Here is a 19887-nt window from a genome sequence, read left to right as displayed (position 1 = left end):
AGTATATATATATATAAAACACACCTTAAATTCGATTTTTAAAGCTAGTTAATAATATCTATTTTCCAGGTACAGCTTCGGTAATTATTTTGTCAGTGCATCTAGAAAAAGTGAGCAATTACTTACTCACGCGGAGCACTGGGTTTTGACAGATAAGTAGCCATAAAAATGTATTATGCCTTCGCTCTGGTTCTTCTTCTTCTTCAGATATTGTGATCTGATCAGGTAACATGTTATTGAGAATTTTCTCTTTCACAGCTGTCCTGTCCTGTTGATTGGGTTCAAATCCAAACCTGTTGCGTTTCTGTGTGCGTGGTTTCTGTTACACTCAAAGGCGTGTGTGTTATGTTTCTTCTCTGCCTAAAATTTGTCCGCTGTAAATGTTTGCGTTTGTGTGCGTGAATGTGTCCTGGAATACGCTATCGCACCTCCGGGGATTGGTCCCTGCCTTCTTTCCAAAGATGGTGCTAAAAAACAAAAAACGGGTAACTTAATTGTAATTAAATTAATTCAAACATTTGCAATGGCCACTTCAGTGTTTAATTTGTATATTAAAATGTTTTTTTAATGTTTAATATATCCTGAGGAATGTGTTCCCAGATTCATGCCAAGTTTAGCGCTTGTTTTCGGCTTCACATTGCTGACAGGCACCTCTCCACTGCCATCTGCGGGGAATTTCATAAATGTTCTCCAGACACATGCCGCACGTATGACCTTGAACAACAAGTACGACTTGTCACAATTGATATTCCGATAATACAACGCGGTCAGGTTTCGCAGCAACTTTCCAATGGAGTCAAATTCATGTTTCTTTCTTGCACTTTCCAGGAAAATAAAACGGATCAGTATTATACCGATTTTTTTTTCGCTATTTGAAACTTAAACGCACTGCTGCTCTGATACACTCGTGCTAGTCTAGCGAAATAACAGACTGTCACTGTGTAAACAACGATCGTGCTCGGTTAGGTCTTTAAAGTGGATAAACCAAGGACATCGTAGAATGAAACTGGAAAGATACTGAAGCGTAATAGGACTAATTTAGCATTCTTTGGGACACATTAGTCATTACTCGTGTGTGCTTGTGTTGTTTGGAACCGCATTTACAGCCCGGACTCTCTTCATTATAAAATTTGGCTACAACATGAACGTGATAGACGCAATCAAGATGTTAAAACACTTCACTAGCGACTGAGACGTTCTTATTCGCCAGCTTATTTGCCTGCAATTTCATTTGCACACTTAATTATCAATGATTCTGTGACAACCTAATAAAAATATTCCGAAAGCAATCTCACGAATCCCACCTCGTCGTGCACAAATAGCTTTACACATTTAAATCTATAGTGTAAAACAAAATAATTAATATATCCGGTATTAACTGTCCTCTAAACATGCGACGTCAGGTTCCAAATATTTTTAAGTAATAGTAATATTTGCCTTTGCTGAATAAAAAGACTGGCTATTATGAATGTGCCGTCGTCGCGTGTGTAGTGGGGTGGTGGTTTAGGGGTTAACGTCAAACGGACACAACAAGATAAATCACTGTATAAACACCATATTTAATGAAATCACCATATTTGTCTAGTTAACGCATTTGCTTTATTAATTTGCTAAACATGCTTCGTTCCAAGCATCCACTACCTCATATTCGAACGCTCGTTTATAATCGTCGATTAACCTTCATGTTTTCCAGGAATGCTGAAGGAAACTCATGCGCACCCGGGTAGCATAAAATGTTTGAGCGAAGGTAGACTTTAGGAACTGTGATGATGCAGCGCCGGTCCCCATGCCTCTTTATTTATGAATTGATAGAACACAACTAGCACAATATGTGTCTGCACCTAAGTTTACTTTTCCTGGTGCAGGAATCACAAATGACGAAAAAAACATTGTTTATCCAATTAAACAGTTTGATATATGATCTAAAGTATAATGGGATTATTTAAATGTTCTCTAAATAATTACACGTTCTTGTTTCAATTTATTAAGTCAAACTAGGCACGATTAAAGAAACTGGAAAAATGACAAAATATTTCGCTCTTGTTTCAAGTTGTTAAGACAAACTAGGCACGATAAAAAATTGGAGAAATGACACAATATTTCGTTCTTGTTTCAAGTTATTAAGTCAAACTAGGCACGACAAGAAACTGGAAAAATGACAAAATATTTGAAAATGTGAACGACTATACTTTATCCGTTTCTCCAATCGCCGCCAACCCTCTCTACTCCCACCTCCCGATACACAACTGTCCTTCGTCCCACTTCTTTCATTTCAGAATGAAGCAGTCATTGTAGTGTCACTACTTTTTCCCCCCCACCACACGTCCGATTAGCAAAAGCTGTAAGTCAATGAATAAATCAGCCATTGAACTGCTCAAGTTAAACTGCTGTCTGTCATCTGAGCGCTTGTTCACCTCCAGCTACTGACTGGTTATGCAAACAAGATTTACAGAAAAAAAAATTGGGCATGTGAGTACCTACGCCTGGTGAGCCAACTGATCGATAGCGGATATTAAACAGACTGGCGTGGCAGATTTCGCATATCAGGGCGTTATTCTTACAAGTCGTTCGCTCCCGTAGCCCTTCGGATGGAAGCGCTACAACTACTGTCTGAAAAAAGAAAAAGAAGAGGACGAAGCGCGGCCACTGTCGGCGCTGCAGACCCGTGTTGTGAGTGGCTCCCACCGTGTAGTACTTTCATGAGCCACGGAGGTTTTCGCGATGCTCGACAATGTTTCAGCGTTTGGGAACTTCACGGAGCAGGGGGGCGTCTCTCGACCAGCTTGGGCAGTGACGGCGCTAGCCAGCGTGCTGATCTTTACTACTGTAGTGGACATCCTGGGCAATCTGTTGGTCATTTTGTCCGTGCTTAGGAACAGAAAACTCCGGAATGCAGGTCAGTGACTAAAACGTGGAATGTCTTAGCGGTCAGTTTCAAGTTCGAAACTCTGCTTGGACCAGGAGGAGTTTTCAGATGCAATTCATAGTGGTTATTTGTATTAAGAGTCAATATTTAAAGGTTGTGTGTGAAATTTAGATAAGTTATTATTATTATTATTATTATTATTATTATTATTATTATTATTATTATTATCTACCCTTGGATGCTTCCTTTTTGTCTTTTCAGTATTTTATTTTTTATTAGAGGAGAAGTAGAAACTACTTTTGTTTAATTTCATTTGTGATACTATAAACTGATTATTAAATAAGTATCATTATGAGACATTGAGTAATATGTCAGCTTCTTTTGAATACAATATCAAATGTGTACGAATTTATCGGGCAAGTAAATTAAAGTAGCAGAAGAACTTCTGCACAAAGGTAAATAGAATGTCACCGCAATCGGATGCTGTGTGCGGATTTCTAAACTACCGAGTTTAGGATTTATTATAGTTACCAAGTTTAAAGTCCTTTCCTTATTGTTCATTTCTGATCTTTAAAAAAAGAGCATGCTTTACGGGCATACCAAAACGTCCTGTTTGATCTACCAATGAAAAGATCAGCTGAAGCACTGAAGACCTCTCACACTGCAAAAAGCCGAGTCTGCGCAGACTGAAGTAGCGCTTTTCGCAGCTAGAGGGTAACTAATTTCAAAGCGAACGGGATTTGCTCTCACAAGAGATGTACAGTATATGGGATCTCTTTCGGTTAACGCTCCTCTAAAAGCTTAATTGCAATATAACATTTTTACAAGACGATCACGGTAAATAGAAGGATGTGGATAATGTAACGAGGAGAGTATTATAACACTGAGACCGGGTACACAGTTGAACAATTAAAGTATAACAGCACTAACTGCCTTAAACCTGGCTTTCAATTACCAGATACTCTTGAATCGAACAGGAAAACTGTCAGCAAAAACGAAAAATCTTTTCAATGTAATGTAAATGTTCCAGGGAATTATTTCACTGAATGAATATTAAATTAGGGAATATTCTTTTGGCGCTATCGCCTATAAAGAAATCTTTGCAAGACACAAGTATCTCAATCTTCTTCAAAAGGTATTAAGTGTGGATACACAAGTCACTAACAAGAATTAACACAACGTACAAAGTCTGTTTTAAGTGCCACTAGAGTGAATATAACGGAGCTGTGACATCATGCGCTTAAAGGTACAGATCGATATAAAATGTAAAACGCAACAAACCAAGAACGAACGTTGTACCTTTTCAGGGTGTACCTTAAATTAAAATACACGTGCACATTACATGTGCATTTTTAGATTTCGACTATCAAGTAGTTAGTTTTAGATGGAATGATTTTATGCAATATGTGTGCACTCCTCAGATTTCAAGTCTCGGGTCTCTTATAAAGACTAGTATTTTTGTATTGACTGTAATAAGAAGAATATAATCATGCTGCTTAAAGGGAAGTTGGCCCAAACCGAGGATAAACCCATCGGAAATCGTGAAGGACTTCCGTCTAAAAGAGTAGCTTTAGGCAAAATTCGTCCGTTGTGAGAATTAAACGCTGGACTTGTATTGGTCGACCGATCTCATAGCGTGAGTTGCATAACGCGTCACAACAGACCGTGTTTTGTTTTTGGCGGTAGAACATTGCACTGCAGATCTTGTGACTGAATATGGGGTTGCATGACATAAAGGTTGTTTGGTGTTCTCTAGTTTTTGGCGTGGGCGTTTGTGTTAATAAAAATAACCTCATGGAAAGGCAGGGTCAGCTGAAAAAGCAAGAGACTACTATATACTGCATATCTATCTATCTATCTATCTATCTATCTATCTATCTATCTATCTATCTATCTATCTATCTATCCATCCATCCATCCATCCATCCATCCATCCATCCATCCATGTTTTGCATAGGAAGTTTCATTTGAAAGGCAAATCTCTCTGAATTTCTGTAGTTCTATCTATAGTATTGTAAAAATGTAAAAAGTGAACACTTTCCACATGGCGTATTTGTAATACAGAATTTTAACATTATGTTTTATCTTAGCATATTTTTTATAATTCTGTACATTTTCAGAACTGACACAAAATCAAAAGTCATGTATTATGCCACATGATGTTTTTTGCATTGCATTCAAAAATTAAATTTAGTGTAGTGTAACCAGATTGTGGAAGTGTTTTGAAATTTTCCTGTACATTCCCATCACAAAATTTCACTTCAAGATCACAGTGATTCTTATACAGTGTTCGGACTAAAGAGTGAAAAGGAATATAGTAATGTCTTATTTGTGAAATATAAATATCCACAAGTTAAGATTTAAGTCTTTAATTTTTTATTATTGACAAACTTATAAATAGGAGATATATGGAAGAAAGTTTTTAAATGATGCCTTAATATTTAATGACAATAAACAGTAAGCAAAATTAGTTCTCAGAGCAGACTTCTCATGTTATCCTCATTAATAACCAGAGCAGTATAATATTTTTAAATCCCCTAAACCAATTTAGAATCATATGGAAATAATAAAAATTATAGTGACTGTCATTATACTCTGTAGCTGTGTAGTGCTTAGCAAGGAATTAAAACCATGTACAGTAGTTCTTTAGCAGTTTAGGAGTCTATTTTATAAATTTGCTAACATTAATGATGAGTTTGAGTTACATGGCTACATACTGCTTCTCACAAAGCCCAGTATTTGTGACAGACTCAAACAAAGGTAATTGCAGAGGAGACCTTAACTTCGCTGTTCTCATTGAAAGTCTGCATTTTTATTTCTCAACATACAGCAATAAAAGTGATTTGTATCATGAAATGTCATCAGTGAGAAGAAATTAATTTTTTTTTCATGGAAAAACTCCAAAGTATGCATGTTGTTTCACTTTGAACATAGGAACCTTTGCAGTAAAGATGAAACAAAATTCAAGTTAGAGCAATATACACTGTACTTTGTGCCTCATTAGCCAATGTGTTATATTAAATAATAGTGTAGATACCATCAATATGATTTACAAGGTGTTATGTTTACATGCATTATTACTTCAGAAAACTGGGTTAGAATCCCAGGTTTGAGTGCACTTATATATATATATATATATATATATATATATATATATATATATATATATATATATATATATATATATATATATATATATATATACTGTATATATATGGTTTTCTTTTGAGCATTGTGATGATGTATTTGTTAAGTTAATTGGTGAGTCATTATGTGTGCATAAATGATTATGAGTGCCTATGTATTGTATGCCCTTATATAAACTGATGTGCTTTCCAGGGCCAGTTTCTGGGTTGTGGCTGAGTATGCCATAGTAACCCCTAGTCAAACAAAACCATAAACCTGGATTATGCAAGTTTAGTATGTGTGTCAGTGTCTATGTTAATTTATCTATAGCACTACCTATGACTGGTTTCTGTGTGGCACTCATTGCCTCTAGGATTAGTTTTATTTCCTTGTCACATTGTCCACAGTTAATGAGAATAGAAAGGAGTATTGGTAGGTATGTTGAATCTGATAAACATATATTGCCTAGCTATGATTTGCTTGCCATAAAGCACAGCTCTCTAACCACATGGTCATAACTATACATTTATAAGGTTACTCACCATTTTCATAACTAAAAATAGTATTAGAAAGTGGGTACAGCTTTTATTCTAGAAGAAAAGGAAATTGGCAAAAATAAATGAGTCAATTATCCTTTAAATTATAATGAATGAGTCATTCAAAATAATTGTTTTCATGAAAAAGTTTTCACTTTTTTACTTGTGTGGAACAAACACATATCCTCCAGCACAGCCTGTTAATACAGTTGCTTCTATAGTATTTGGCATGAGGTTCTTCATACATATTCTGGTTCCATTATACTATTTAAGTAGTTCAAGAACATGCAGTAGCTCTTAAAATCAAGTTATGGGATGGCATATTATGTTGTTTCAAAGAGCTAAGAGTCTTAGCTGGATAAAATCTAGCTTGCTGGGTATCAATAACAGTGTCAACCCCATTGTATGTTATGGCATCTCCGGGCAGCTGACTTTGTATTTGTACTACTAATGCTGACATTTTTAGATGCCAGAACTGTTTCTTCACAGTGTTATTTATGGTTTATTCAGTTGTTGTAAATGTTTAAAAAAAACTCTTTTGTAATTGTTGACATGAATGGATGCCTGTGCAAGAAACAGAAGAAAATTAAACCAGATTAGTTTTAGGATTAATAGGAAATTTGGTCTCCGAGATCAGCCATGTATGTAATATTGAATCACAAAGAATATATTGTTATATGAAAGACTACTGCTTATTTCTTAAAAGTATACCTTCCAGTTTCATGGAATTCTGCTTGCTTACAAACCAAATCAGACGAAATTTTATTTGTCACATTCAATTGTGCACAGAGTGCAAATTGTAGTAAAATGCTTACAGAAGCTCAAGCAAAATCTAAATACTGTATTATAGAAAAAACAAATCCATACACATATACAAATTTCTGGCTTCGACACAGTAATAAGAGAGCTGCTGCTTCCAATAGCAGGCTTGATGGGGGTAGTAAGATGGTCAGCCCTGCACAGATGTGCCACAGTTTTACATTTAAAGGCATTCACATTTAAATAGAGCAGGTCCAACTTGGTTTGTCCAAAAACAGAATGTGCCAGTAGAAGTTTATTTGTGTCAATATTCCCATGCTCAAAGTCACCAACATTCTAGGGTCAGAATGATTAATTCTTTAGAGTGTTGGAAACAAAGTGAATCATTTTTATTGCTGAGGTAATAAACATACATCAAGATGTTACCATTTATCCCCCTACACAGTAATGTGGATTAATTCATTCAGTAGTTCAATGTTTGGATATCACATTTTAACTATAATGTGCTGACGTTTTTACCATTACTCATTCACATAAACCTCTAGTCTCCTTCTTTTCCACTTTATCTGATCGTATAAGATGAAGCCCATCCAGCATTAAAATATTTTCTGGAATAAGAAGTTTATGCCAGTTCTCCACAGTACAAAAATGCCACAGTATCTGTGTGATAAAGCAGATATTGGGGTCTGTGACAAAGTGCAGATTTTTTTTAGTGCGCTCAGGTTTGAGGTATAGGTGTACGTGTTAGTGTAGTCAAGTGGCCCTGTGGTGTTGATGAAGAGATTGGCTGACCATGCAAGCACATGCAGATGCATAGAGCTTAGATGATTTCCTCATTAACGCTCCGGAGGCTTGGGTACATGGGTACTTTAAACAGTCAGACATGAAATCCTCTTGCTGTTTTCTTTCTTTATCTTTGTTCTTCACTGCCACTAGTTCATCCCACATCTTCCACCATTTGTGATGGCAGCTGGCATACTCCTCTTGAACCCAGGACACAGATAGACATAAGCCAAGGATTGCTCAACTTGCCATGACTCAGCATGAGATGTAAAGTTCATCCAGTTTATTTAAAAGAGATCAAACACTCCATGTTTGTGGAGACAAGTCAGTTGTGAATTCTTTCCACCTTGCTTTTATCCTCACACCGGATCTTTGGCCTTTTCATCTTTTGATGAACTGGTCCTCTAATAAGGTGAATGTAATAGAGCTCCTTAGGTGGTGGTGATCCTAGTGCTACCAGATGAGGTGGAGAATACATAATATATGCCAGTTTACGATCCTCAAAGTCTCTTACATTCTCAGACGTTATCAATATAAGGTAGCTATCATATCCTTTCAAGCCTATTTGTTTACCCAGTGACATCTGTCAGGTTCCCAACTTATCAAAAAGGCAGTTGAGACAGGCTGACTCACAGATCTGGGTAAGTAATGGAAGCAGCATATCTTCAATTTAAAAATACATTAAAAAATTAGTAGTAACAAGCCAGATTCCAGTATAAATAAATTAACTAATCGATCATTGTAAAAAAAAAAATGGTTAAAAAAAAAAAAGAAAGCTCTTCTGTTGCAGATGGCTGCCTGGGTGGCACCCAGAAGTAAATTGTGAGACCATCTGTACATGTTTCTGTCTGTCTCTGGAGAGTGATTGTTGGAGTTCCCATGTGTCCTGTGTTACTTGTGATGTCATAAAAATTACATTTTCAAAGTTTAGTCCTGATAGCTCAAATGATGTAGGAATGTGATGGGAACAAACAGGCAAAGATATAACCAAGTTCATATACAGTATATAGATGGAAGCCTATTTATGGTCAGCTGACCAGTTGTCCGCATAAATTGTCAGTTAGTGTGCTAGAGCACTTAGCCGCCTTTTCTATGATGTTAACCAAAGTAAACTTGTTGACATAGAAGAGTCCAGATCCACTGCTGGATAGACAGATAGGAAGAATTGTAAAGTTCATCTACATATTGTTTTTTAGGATTCAGTTAACATGGCCACTATGTTCTTTACTTATCAAAAAACATTTTGAACTAGTCATGCACTATAACATCCTTTATTCTGTCAGGCTCTATCTTCTCCTTAATCTGTCTCCAATTGTAATTGTCTTTTTTTAAAAATTATACTGAAGATGAGGCAACGTCTGAGTAGTCTATGCTCAAACAAACAGAATACAACTGCCTCCCATACATTTAATGATACTTTAGCTACATTCTGACTCAATAAGCAATACAAAAATGTTATCAAAGAATACAATTTCATAGTGTTTGACTTTGTTCCAGACAGCTGTTCTGCATTATGGTGTATTATTATTGTTTTATACTGGCAAAATAAAAATTGGTCATTCTCAAGACTTTGTTCTGTGAACATCCATGAAGAACAGAATGGATGCACACTACATAATTCCTCCAAGACCACCAGTAGGTTTAAATATGCTTTCAAACCCAGACAGCTTGCATTCAACAGCATTGTCAACAAGCAAGAAGTTCAAAAAGTTTTTTTATTTATGGGTAGGTCAGCAGGACACTTTAAGTATTTAGAATTGACGGTCACTAGGGAACCTTTAAAAAACAAAATACACAACATGCCGCTTTCCTGTGGAGTCTTTTAAGAACGTAACATATATTTAGTTTTGTTCCTTATTTTAAATATTCTGTTTCATTTTTCTAATTGTTATGGAGTAGCTGTAGTAAAAGTTGTGGACTAAAAGAATGTGCTTTATGAAAACAGAAGCCATCTGAGAAAACACATCTAGTCTGCATGTGATGCTCTAAGCTGGAAAAATATAAAGCAGTTCAGAGCAAATACAGATATGCTCTTAGCAGATGAAGGCACATTTCTTGATATACTATAAAGAAGATAATATTAGGAAATCTACCCATTCATCTACCTGAATAAAATAAAATACATCTTCTTTCTGGAATTTGCAAATTTTAATTTACTATTACCATCAATTTTATCCATCCATCCATTCATTATCCAACCTGCTATATCCTAACTACAGGGTCACGGGGGTCTACTGGAGCCAATCCCAGCCAACACAGGGCGCAAGGCAGGAAACAAACCCCAGGCAGGGTGCCAGTGCACCACAGGGCACACAAACACACACGCTAGGAACAATTTAGTATCGCCAATGCACCTAACCTGCATGTCTTTGCACTGTGGGAGGAAACTGGAGCACCCGGAGGAAACCCACGCAGACACGGGGAGAACATGCAAACTCTATGCAGGGAGGACCCAAGAAGCGAACCTGGGTCTCCTAACTGTGAGGCAGCAGCACTACCCACTGCGCCACTGTGCTGCCCCCATCAATTTTAATGCTTTGAAATTTTTTTGTCATTGAGTCACACAATATAACAGGTTGCTTATTAGAAAATTCTTTGCTAGCATAAACATTTGTAAAGGCAATACTTTATTAGTATAAATTGCAGGTTGAAGTCTCCTTAGATTTATCTGTATATTCTTGATTTGGGAAATTTATGCTCATTCTTAGTTGCAAATTTGATGAAACTGAAGAAGTGTCACCAAACACAAACTTCAAGGTACCTTTAAAACAATCCAGGGTAGTGTGAATGGTATGCTTTTGGTTGTTGTGCAATTATAATGCACATGTTGACCACAGTTTAAGTAATTCCGAACAGTGAGCAAGTTCTTTTCAAGAATTTACTACAATACAGTATGTCTTTCACATCTCTTGATTTATAATTACTGCAGTCCCTCCAGTAAAAAGCATTAACATAACGTGATATTGCCAATAATAAAGATGATATAAGGGGTGGTGTTACACAGGTTAGGAGTCATGCTGAGATTGTTTAAAGCAGAGCTCTCTGTATTCAGGATAAAGAGTCCAGTGCTTGTTTCTTCAGCCCATGCAATCAATTGATGTATTTTTTTATGAATCTGACATGTCTTATTATAAATTTGTGGTATAGGGTCATTAATCTCACATGCGCTGATTACAGTGAAATTTTTTTTTATATATACTAATCAAGATTCATCATGATGTCATTCTCTGGCGCCATCTTAGTGAATAACTACCATACTTCAAAATTTTTGTCTGCAATCTCTGAAAAATCTCAGAACACATTTTTCACAACTTTGTTATCTGACTGTTAGGGGATTAGCATTATTGTTTTCCTTATGTTGTATGATTGTATCAAAGTGTTATCTGTTGAGCTATACCAAATAAATCTGAATTTTACTGGTGTTATTTCGGCAATAAAATAAAGTACAGTATTTACTTACCTATTCAAAAATTTAAGCACAACCTTAATGCCATTTTAAACATAATTTTAATCTGTTAAACATAAATTAAAAATATGAAGGTGCCAAATCTTCTTTTACTTAATTATAAAGTAACTAGCCTACTTTTTTTTCTGCTTTGCAACCTTCTCTTCCTAGTCAGGCCTCTCTACTTTCCATGACTCACCAGGAAAGTAAAGGTGCTGAATGAAAGAATGGACCTGCATTCAAATTCCACAGAGTCAGTGTACTAAAGGTCTGTGTGTTCAGTCCCTCTGAAAAATCTGATTGGTCAGCTTAACTTTGGTGATGCTACAAAAGAGAAAGTGCAAGTGTGAGACACACAAGGAGGAGTAATGGCATGGGAAACATGTGGAGACACAAAGACGGCAAGTATAAAACCAGACAGGCTGTGAGAAAGGTGCCTTGAAAATAATGACAGAGTCTGAGAAGCAGGCTTTACAGGAATACGCTTGAGAGACGGAGTGCTGGTAAAGAGAGATACAGACACACAGAAATACCGAGGAATGATGCTGAAAGCACATGTAGAGCAAATATTTTAAAATTGTTCTATTACCTGTCCTCAACAGGTAGCATGGCCAATTAAATAATAATCTACAGAGCTTTACTACCCACATTATTTTTGCATTCAGTTAATAGAATAATTTTTTGTCCTCTACAATATACAATATTTAATAGTAAGTTGTAGCGGGACCACATAGGTGTTGCTGTGTATTGTGTTGCACCCAGTTGTGTCTCAGCACCCTGTTTAAACTAATGTGTGTCTGTTTAAATGTTGTTCCCCATAATAAGAAACAGGGAAGAATGTTGCAGGGAGGCAGCATCCCCTGGACACGTCAGAACCGGGATTTTAACAGTTGCATCCGGTTCATCATTTTAAAAGCCATCAGGAGGGAAAGAAAAGAAAAAGGAGAGAGACCTAGGTTTCAAGCACTGACAACCGATCAATATAATTCTGCTATTTTTTCATTGTGCCTGGTTACAATTTGATTGTCACTCCGCTGAAATCACATCAACACCATCATCGCCAAGAAACCCCGGGGTTGAACATTATACTCCACCATCCACCGAGAAAGCACGGTGAGGTCGTTCTGCTTTTCTGGAGATTCAAACACATCTATTTTGATCAGTCATCCGTATTCTGGACAGTGATTTTACCTGGACTCAATTTCACGTTCATTGTCGTTCAGTATTCATACATTACTATTATTTGTGCGTTGTGTTTGTTATACGTTTGCAGGGTCAAGGGAGATTTTGTTATTGTAGTGGTGTTGTTTCACTTAGCTGCTTTGGTGGAGGGATATATATATTTATATAAGTAGATACATTTTACATCGCGGATTTATATTGTATTTTTGTCATTGTATTGTACTGTATTTAATATATTCCACACTTATTTATTTGCCTTCATTTGCTAGACTTTAATCATCGATTGGGGAGGAGGGAAAAATTATTATTTGCTAGAGGTAAAGCTTGGTATTGATAGGTTATTCTCAGTAATTCATCCAGGCCACAGGTCCTGGTAATGTGGCTGGGTAGGAAGTCGGTCGTTACAAAGTAAAAGTAAACATTAAAAGAAATTTTGTACAGAGTTTGTAATAAAAGTCTATGATTTACTTGGTGTTTAAAAATAATGAAAAGTAAAAATACTCAGATACTTTGAAATTTTATGCATACTTAATGATTTTCTTTGTGCTCTTTACTTTCTAAAGCATGTGCATTCTTTCCACAGGTGGTTTTATTCAAATGTCAAAATGACCATTAAGCCAATGTTTAATTGAATAGGCGACTAGGTTTTTAATCCATCCATCCATTATTAAACCTGCTGAAACCAGTTTTAAGGACACGCTGTGGAACCAAATCCAAGTCCACCAACTGGACATTTAAGTGAATTCTTTTATGAATTTAATTTAAAAGATATATATTTGCTTTAGGTAGCTCTCCTACTGTTAAAGCTCAAGCTTAATTTTATTTGAAGTCAAAGATGTAAGGCAATGGGATGATCACTAAGGTCTAACTGAACACAAGAAGACATAGGCTTTGAGACCTCTAAAGGACAATCAATTCAGCAGAAAACCAAACAAAGGACCAAAAGAGTAATTTTGACACATTCACAAAATGCAGATTGTTAAATTTACATCAAATTGTGTTTATGACTTTCCCTCACAATGTCTATTTGAAGCTTGCAATCTATAGTCATAAAGAAAACTGCCATGAAATATGTCTGAAAACCTAACTGTAGTGTACTGACTTCAGGATTAGCTGCATATCGATTTATCAATTGGAAGGTTTACCTTTTTCTTTTTTTTTTGTCATGCCCATAATGTACAGTGATTTTCTTCTTTTGTTTTAAAACCGTCTACCACTTCCTTCGGTGCACAATTTTTTTTTTATAAATAATCAATAGAAGATATCATGATTCTCTTTTTCATTATTCATTTTTTGTATAAATAACAAAAGATAACCTTTTCAAAGATTTTGTTGTCCTGAAGAAAATTTCCTGATTATGATAGTCGGCTGTAACATATTCTGCTTGGCCTGTGCCACTTTTCTATCGTCTTGGTTAAATCTTTCAAGTCCTAGTGTGAATCCAGAAAATGAATCTTTACCAACTTGTTGCACTTCATGGTTTTATTATACCTGAAGCATGTGGTCAATCAGCTGGATTCTCTGTTGTTGACAATACAATTCTCTATAACACCATTGAATGTCTTCCATGCGATTGTGTCTGGCCCCACTAGCAGATATTCAATCGGCTTGTTATGAATGACATCTAATTTGTGAACCAACAAATATTGCCTCCCTTAATACTGGTATCAGTTATTCGTGGAAACATTTGTTTCAGATGTTTCTTCACAACAAGTGGTTTATTTGGCACATTTTCAGCCCTCAAACCAAATGTTCATGTCCATTTTTTAATATAATAAAACCCTTCAGCATGGCTATCTCATTCTCAAATTAAACTTCAGTTCTTGGTACATCTGAGTGGCATTCCTAGTTGCAGTGCCCCTAACTTTTAGAGCACTACAGATGTTCCAGTTATAGTTGCTGTACTGTACAAGCAAAATTGTAATATGACAGGAAATCACAAAAAATAGATGGTTGCAAAGAAATGGTATGTGGTAGGAACATTTAAAGATGGTTTTTGCGATCAGCATGCCAAAATCCATAAAATTCATGGAAAAGTGTTTAGGAAGCAAAATATTTGCTGTCCTGTGTAACCCATAGGTGGCACTTGCAGGTAGGATGACATTTCAACTCTTCGTTGAGTCTAATATTCTGATTATATGACTACACAATTTTGTTGTGGACTGAGAAGAGATTTGAAGACCCATAGTAAACTTTGGTCTTTCTGAGCACCTATTCTTGATGATTTTTCACTGTTAAGTTTAAATGTGTCCTCTTCTTCTTCTAGTTTTAAAACTTCATCAAGGGCATACTCAAGAAGAGAACAAGCATAATTCACATGTTTCACAAACTACTTATGACTTTAATCTCAAAATTTCCACTTTAATCTCGTATTTTGTCATTAAATTAGAATATTGTAAACTTCATCTTAAAATCGATGTTTAATTTACTAGAGTTTCTCAAATCCCATTGTAACTAAAGTAGCACATCAAATACTTTTTATTTTGTGGGTTCCCCATTTCGTGTCGATAATTGTTACGTGCTTCTTAAATGGGCTTTCTTTCATGCCAACAGGAGCACGCAGGTAGTGACCGCCAAACAGAATACATTACATTCATGATATTACAGCTCTCTGAACGTTTTAGAATACTAAAATGTATACTTGATGAAATGCATTAAAACATGTATTTAACATGTGGGGGGCACGGTGGAGCAGAAGTAGTGATAAGGGATAATGTAATAATGTACTGCAGCAATACTGTCTCTGGCAAACGTACCAGCCCCCAATTACTGTCCTTCCATTTCCTTTCTCCATGTAACCAATCACCACACAATAAGTGTCTATAATAAATGTAAAACTAGCTGTAAGTTTAGAACGCAGATTCTTCAAAACTTTTAAGGAATATTGAAATATTCTTCGTTATACACATTTAATTATTCCATTCATCCATCCATCCAGGGTTGCACCAGTCCCAGCAAGTATAGAGTGCAAGGCAGGAACAATCCCTGGATGGGGCACCAGCTCATTTGGTACCGCTATGCCACCGTGCCTCCACATATTTAATTATTAACAGTGAACATTATTTAAATGAAGTAAATAATTTATCTCTAAAATGTAATTTACATACTTTAATGCATTTCAACATAAAAAATTATATTATGTATACATCTTAGTATTCTAACTGCACACGGCTCCAAAATGATAGCTCCTGGAAATCTAAATCAATATACAGTAAAAGTCAGTCATAATCAATCTGTAAATATGTGCTCTCTTCTATTGAATTGAACTGAATTCCTTTGTCATTGTATGGTACAATGAGATTCAATATGCAACTCCTCCATAAATTTATTTTCCTATGTAATAATAAAAAAATAATAATACAATAAAAAACTATGAAAAATATAAAATATGAAAGCAGAAATACAATATACATGTACATATAGTGCAGATAGTGTAAACGGTTCATGAAGTGGCTCAGGCTGTGCAATATTACACTTGTAGTGCAAGTTTATAGTAAAGTAATTGTAATTATAAGTATATTTACAGTGAAGTAAATGTAATTATAAGTACAAACAGTTCTACCCAGAGCACTTGATGGACTGATTGAGTGCATTTATAGCTAATGGAAAGAAACTGTTTCTGAGCCTCGAAGTATGGGCAGGAAAACCTCTGACGCATTTGCTAGATGGGAGAGGTTAAAAAAAAACTGTGGCCGGTGCCACCATTAAGTCAAATTAGGCCATAGATCATAAGGTCAGGAAGAACCCAAACACATGGGATAGCTACTTCCTTTTAAAATCATAAACATCCCCCTTTCAATATTGGATGTGATTATACTTCATATCAAGAATCATCATTTTCAGCATTCAGTATGTGCAGATCTTGCTCATTGCTCATGTTTATTTAGTCAAGAAGATTATACACAGTTATACATAACTGTTCCTATAATGTCTGCTGGCTGATATTCTATCACTCTGTGATTCAGTCCACAGTTTATGCTGTCATCAAGCCAACCCTGGGTTATATTTTAGAGATGGCCATCCCTGACAGAAATTTTGTAGCCCTTTTTTTTTTTTTAACTGATCATGGTAATGTGGTCGAAATTTAACATTTTATTAAAGAAAAAAACATCCTCTAACAGGACAATTCAGTAATTCATTGTATCTTTTAATTACTCCTTGGCAAAATGCCTTGGAAGAAGCATTCTTCAAAAAGCAGTCCATTTACAGCATGGTCTGAATGGTCAGAGAAACAAAAAATAGAGGTCCATTTTATAAACTGCTGAATTTACATACAGTGTCAATTAATGCATACATTTTACTCTGGTTGGTTCATTAGTTTACACCCAAATGATTTATATAAAATAAAAGTCTATTTTATTATATTCTGGGTCTTCTGATACCTTTTGAGATGAGACACCACCCTTGAAGTTACTTTGCATATAACAACTGCCCATTCTCCTTTATAGGACATCTGCTGATTTCTTAGTCATCTCTTAGTCATCCTTCAGTACATTTCGTATCATCTGGTACATTCTTTATTTACTTGACCATCACAGTATTTTTCCTATTACGTCAACCTTTATTCTGGTAGATTCTTTATTTACATGACCATTTCAGTATTTTTTCTAAACCAAATCTTATACTTCAGTGTACATTTTCTTGTTCACTTGACCTTTATTTGGTTTCCCACATTTATGAACCCTTTATGCTATTTCTTTAAGATGAATGCTATGTTACCCTAAAATTATTCTTCCACATTCAAAACTGTAAGGAATAATTTCCCTTTATTACCCTATTTCTAAACTGTATAAAATGTGTGTTTACTGAATATATCCTAGAGGCTAAAATGAAGTAAAAGATTCCTGGCTAGCTGCATTTGGGGAATAACAGAAATCAGTGCAAATCATTAATACCTAAAGATAAATCACATAAATCAATAATACCTAATACAGTCATGTGAATAAGTTTGGGAACCCCTCTCAGCCTGCATAATAATTTACTTTAAACAAAAGAGATAACAGTTGTATGCAATGTTCCCTCTAAGCTGAGCGCCTGAGCGATCGCGCACACAAATTCAGAGCGTCGCTCATACTTCCCGCACGATCGCTCATTCCGACGGCATAGCTCGTACTTATCACGAAAATTGGTGCTCATAAATTTTTGGCTTAAACAAAATGTCGCTCATAAACAATGATTTTTGCTCACTATATGCTACTCCTTAGAGGGAACATTGGTTGTATGTCTTTCATTTCCTAGGAACATCTGAGTACTGGGGTGTTTTCCAAACAAAGATTTTTAGTGAAGCAGTATTTTAGTTGTATAAAATTAAATTAAATGTGAAATACTGGCTGTGCAAAAATGTGGGTACCCTTGTAATTTTGCTGATTTGAATGCATGTAACTGCTTAATACTGATACTGATACTGACTTGCAACACCATATTGGTTGGATTAGCTCATTAAGCCTTGAACTTCATAGACAGGTGTGTCCAATCATAAGAAAAGGTATTTAAGGTGGTCAATTGCAAGTTGTACTTCCCTTTGACTCTCCTCTGAAGAGTGACCGCATGAAATCCTCAAAGCAACTCTCAAAAGATCTGAAAACAAAGATTGTTCAGTCTCATGGTTTAGGGGAAGCTATTTCACAGGTTTAAACTGTCAGTTTCAACTGTAAGGAATGTCATCAGGAAATGGAAGGCCACAGGCACAGTTGCTGTTAAACCCAGGTCTGGCAGGCCAAGAAAAATACAGAGCAGCATATGCGCAGGATTGTGAGAATGGTTACAGACAACCCACAGATCACCTCCAAAGACCTGCAAGAACATCTTTCTGCAGATAGTGTATCTGTACATCGTTCTACAATTCACAATTTGCACAAAGAACATCTGTATGGCAGGGTGATGAGAAAGAAGCACTTTCTGCATTCACGCCACAAACAGAGTCGCTTGTTGTATGCAAATGCTCATTTAGACAAGCCAAATTCATTTTGGAACAAAGTGCTTTGGGCTGATGAGACATAAATTGAGTTATTTGGTCATAACAAAAAGAGCTTTGCATGGCGAAAGAAGAACACCACATTCCAAGAAAAACACCTGCTACCTACTGCCAAATTTGGTGGAGGTTCCATCATGCTGTGGGGCTGTGGGGCTAGTTCAGGGACTGGGGCACTTGTTAAAGTCAAGGGTCGGATGAATTCAACCCAATATCAACAAATTCTTATAATGTTCAAGCATCAGTCACAAAGTTGAAGTTACGCAGGGGTTGAATATTCCAACCAGACAATGACCCAAAACACAGTTCGAAATCTACAAAGCCATTCATGCAGAGGGAGAAGAACAATGTTCTGGAATGATCGTCACAGTCCCCTGACTTGAATATTGTTGAAAATCTATGAGATGATTTGAAGCAGGCTGTCCATGCTCGGCAGCCATCAAATTTAACTGAACTGGAGAGATTTTGTATGGAAGAATGGTCAAAAATACCTCCACCCAGGATCCAGACACTCATCAAAGCTATAGGAGGCGTCTGGAGGCTGTTATATTTGCAAAAGGAGGCTCAACAAAGTATTGGTGTAATATCTCTGTTGGGGTGCCCAAATTTATGCACCTGTCTAATTTTGTTATGATGCATATTGCATATTTTCTGTTAATCCAATAAACATAATTTCACTGCTGAAATACTACTGTTTCCATAAGGCATGTCATATATTGAAAGGAAGTTGCTACTTTGAATGCTCATACAATGATAAACAAAAACAATTAAGAGGGGTTCCCAAACTTTTTCATATAACTGTAAAATCAGTAATAGTGAACACAGAAATTAAACATGTATCAACGTTATTGTTCTGCTAAGTACAGTATACTGGCATCACATGTTTTTCCCCTATCAGATTTGTGTCCCATAACCTCATAACGTCCATGTAGAATGATAAAAACATTGTCAAGAACTGTTTGATTTCCTTCTTATCCAACAAACATTAGCTAGCTTGGTTCACAGAAGTGTACCTAGTCCTATATTTTTCATCAATGTTATTGTTGGTGGTGATACAGACAGCCCAAGTATTTACTTTAAAAACATCCAAAGTCCCTAGTTTATAGTGCCAATGATATGTACAGCAATAACCAGAGATAGAATCCTTATGCAAATAACCATGCTCGCATCCTCATGCTCTCATTCATAAAGTTGCCCCAATTTACATCCTGCTGTGGCC

The 19887-nt window shown here is 36.0% G+C and overlaps 1 protein-coding gene across 1 annotated transcript in view; it reads left to right on the top strand.

The window, feature by feature from the left end:
* Positions 1-2229: 2229 nt before the first annotated feature.
* LOC120523143 (melatonin receptor type 1B-like) overlaps positions 2230-19887 on the top strand; it is a 152636-nt gene continuing 134978 nt past the window's right edge. Inside the window, exon 1 of the mRNA XM_039744148.1 lies at positions 2230-2896. Coding sequence (XP_039600082.1) covers positions 2722-2896 — 175 coding nt within the window. The 5' untranslated portion in view covers positions 2230-2721. The remainder of the gene's footprint in view (positions 2897-19887) is intronic.

This window comes from Polypterus senegalus, chromosome 2 (assembly GCF_016835505.1).
Source record: "Polypterus senegalus isolate Bchr_013 chromosome 2, ASM1683550v1, whole genome shotgun sequence".
Lineage (NCBI taxonomy): Eukaryota > Metazoa > Chordata > Cladistia > Polypteriformes > Polypteridae > Polypterus > Polypterus senegalus.
Note: the sequence above shows the minus strand (reverse complement) of the source record. Positions and strands in the feature narration are given on the sequence as shown.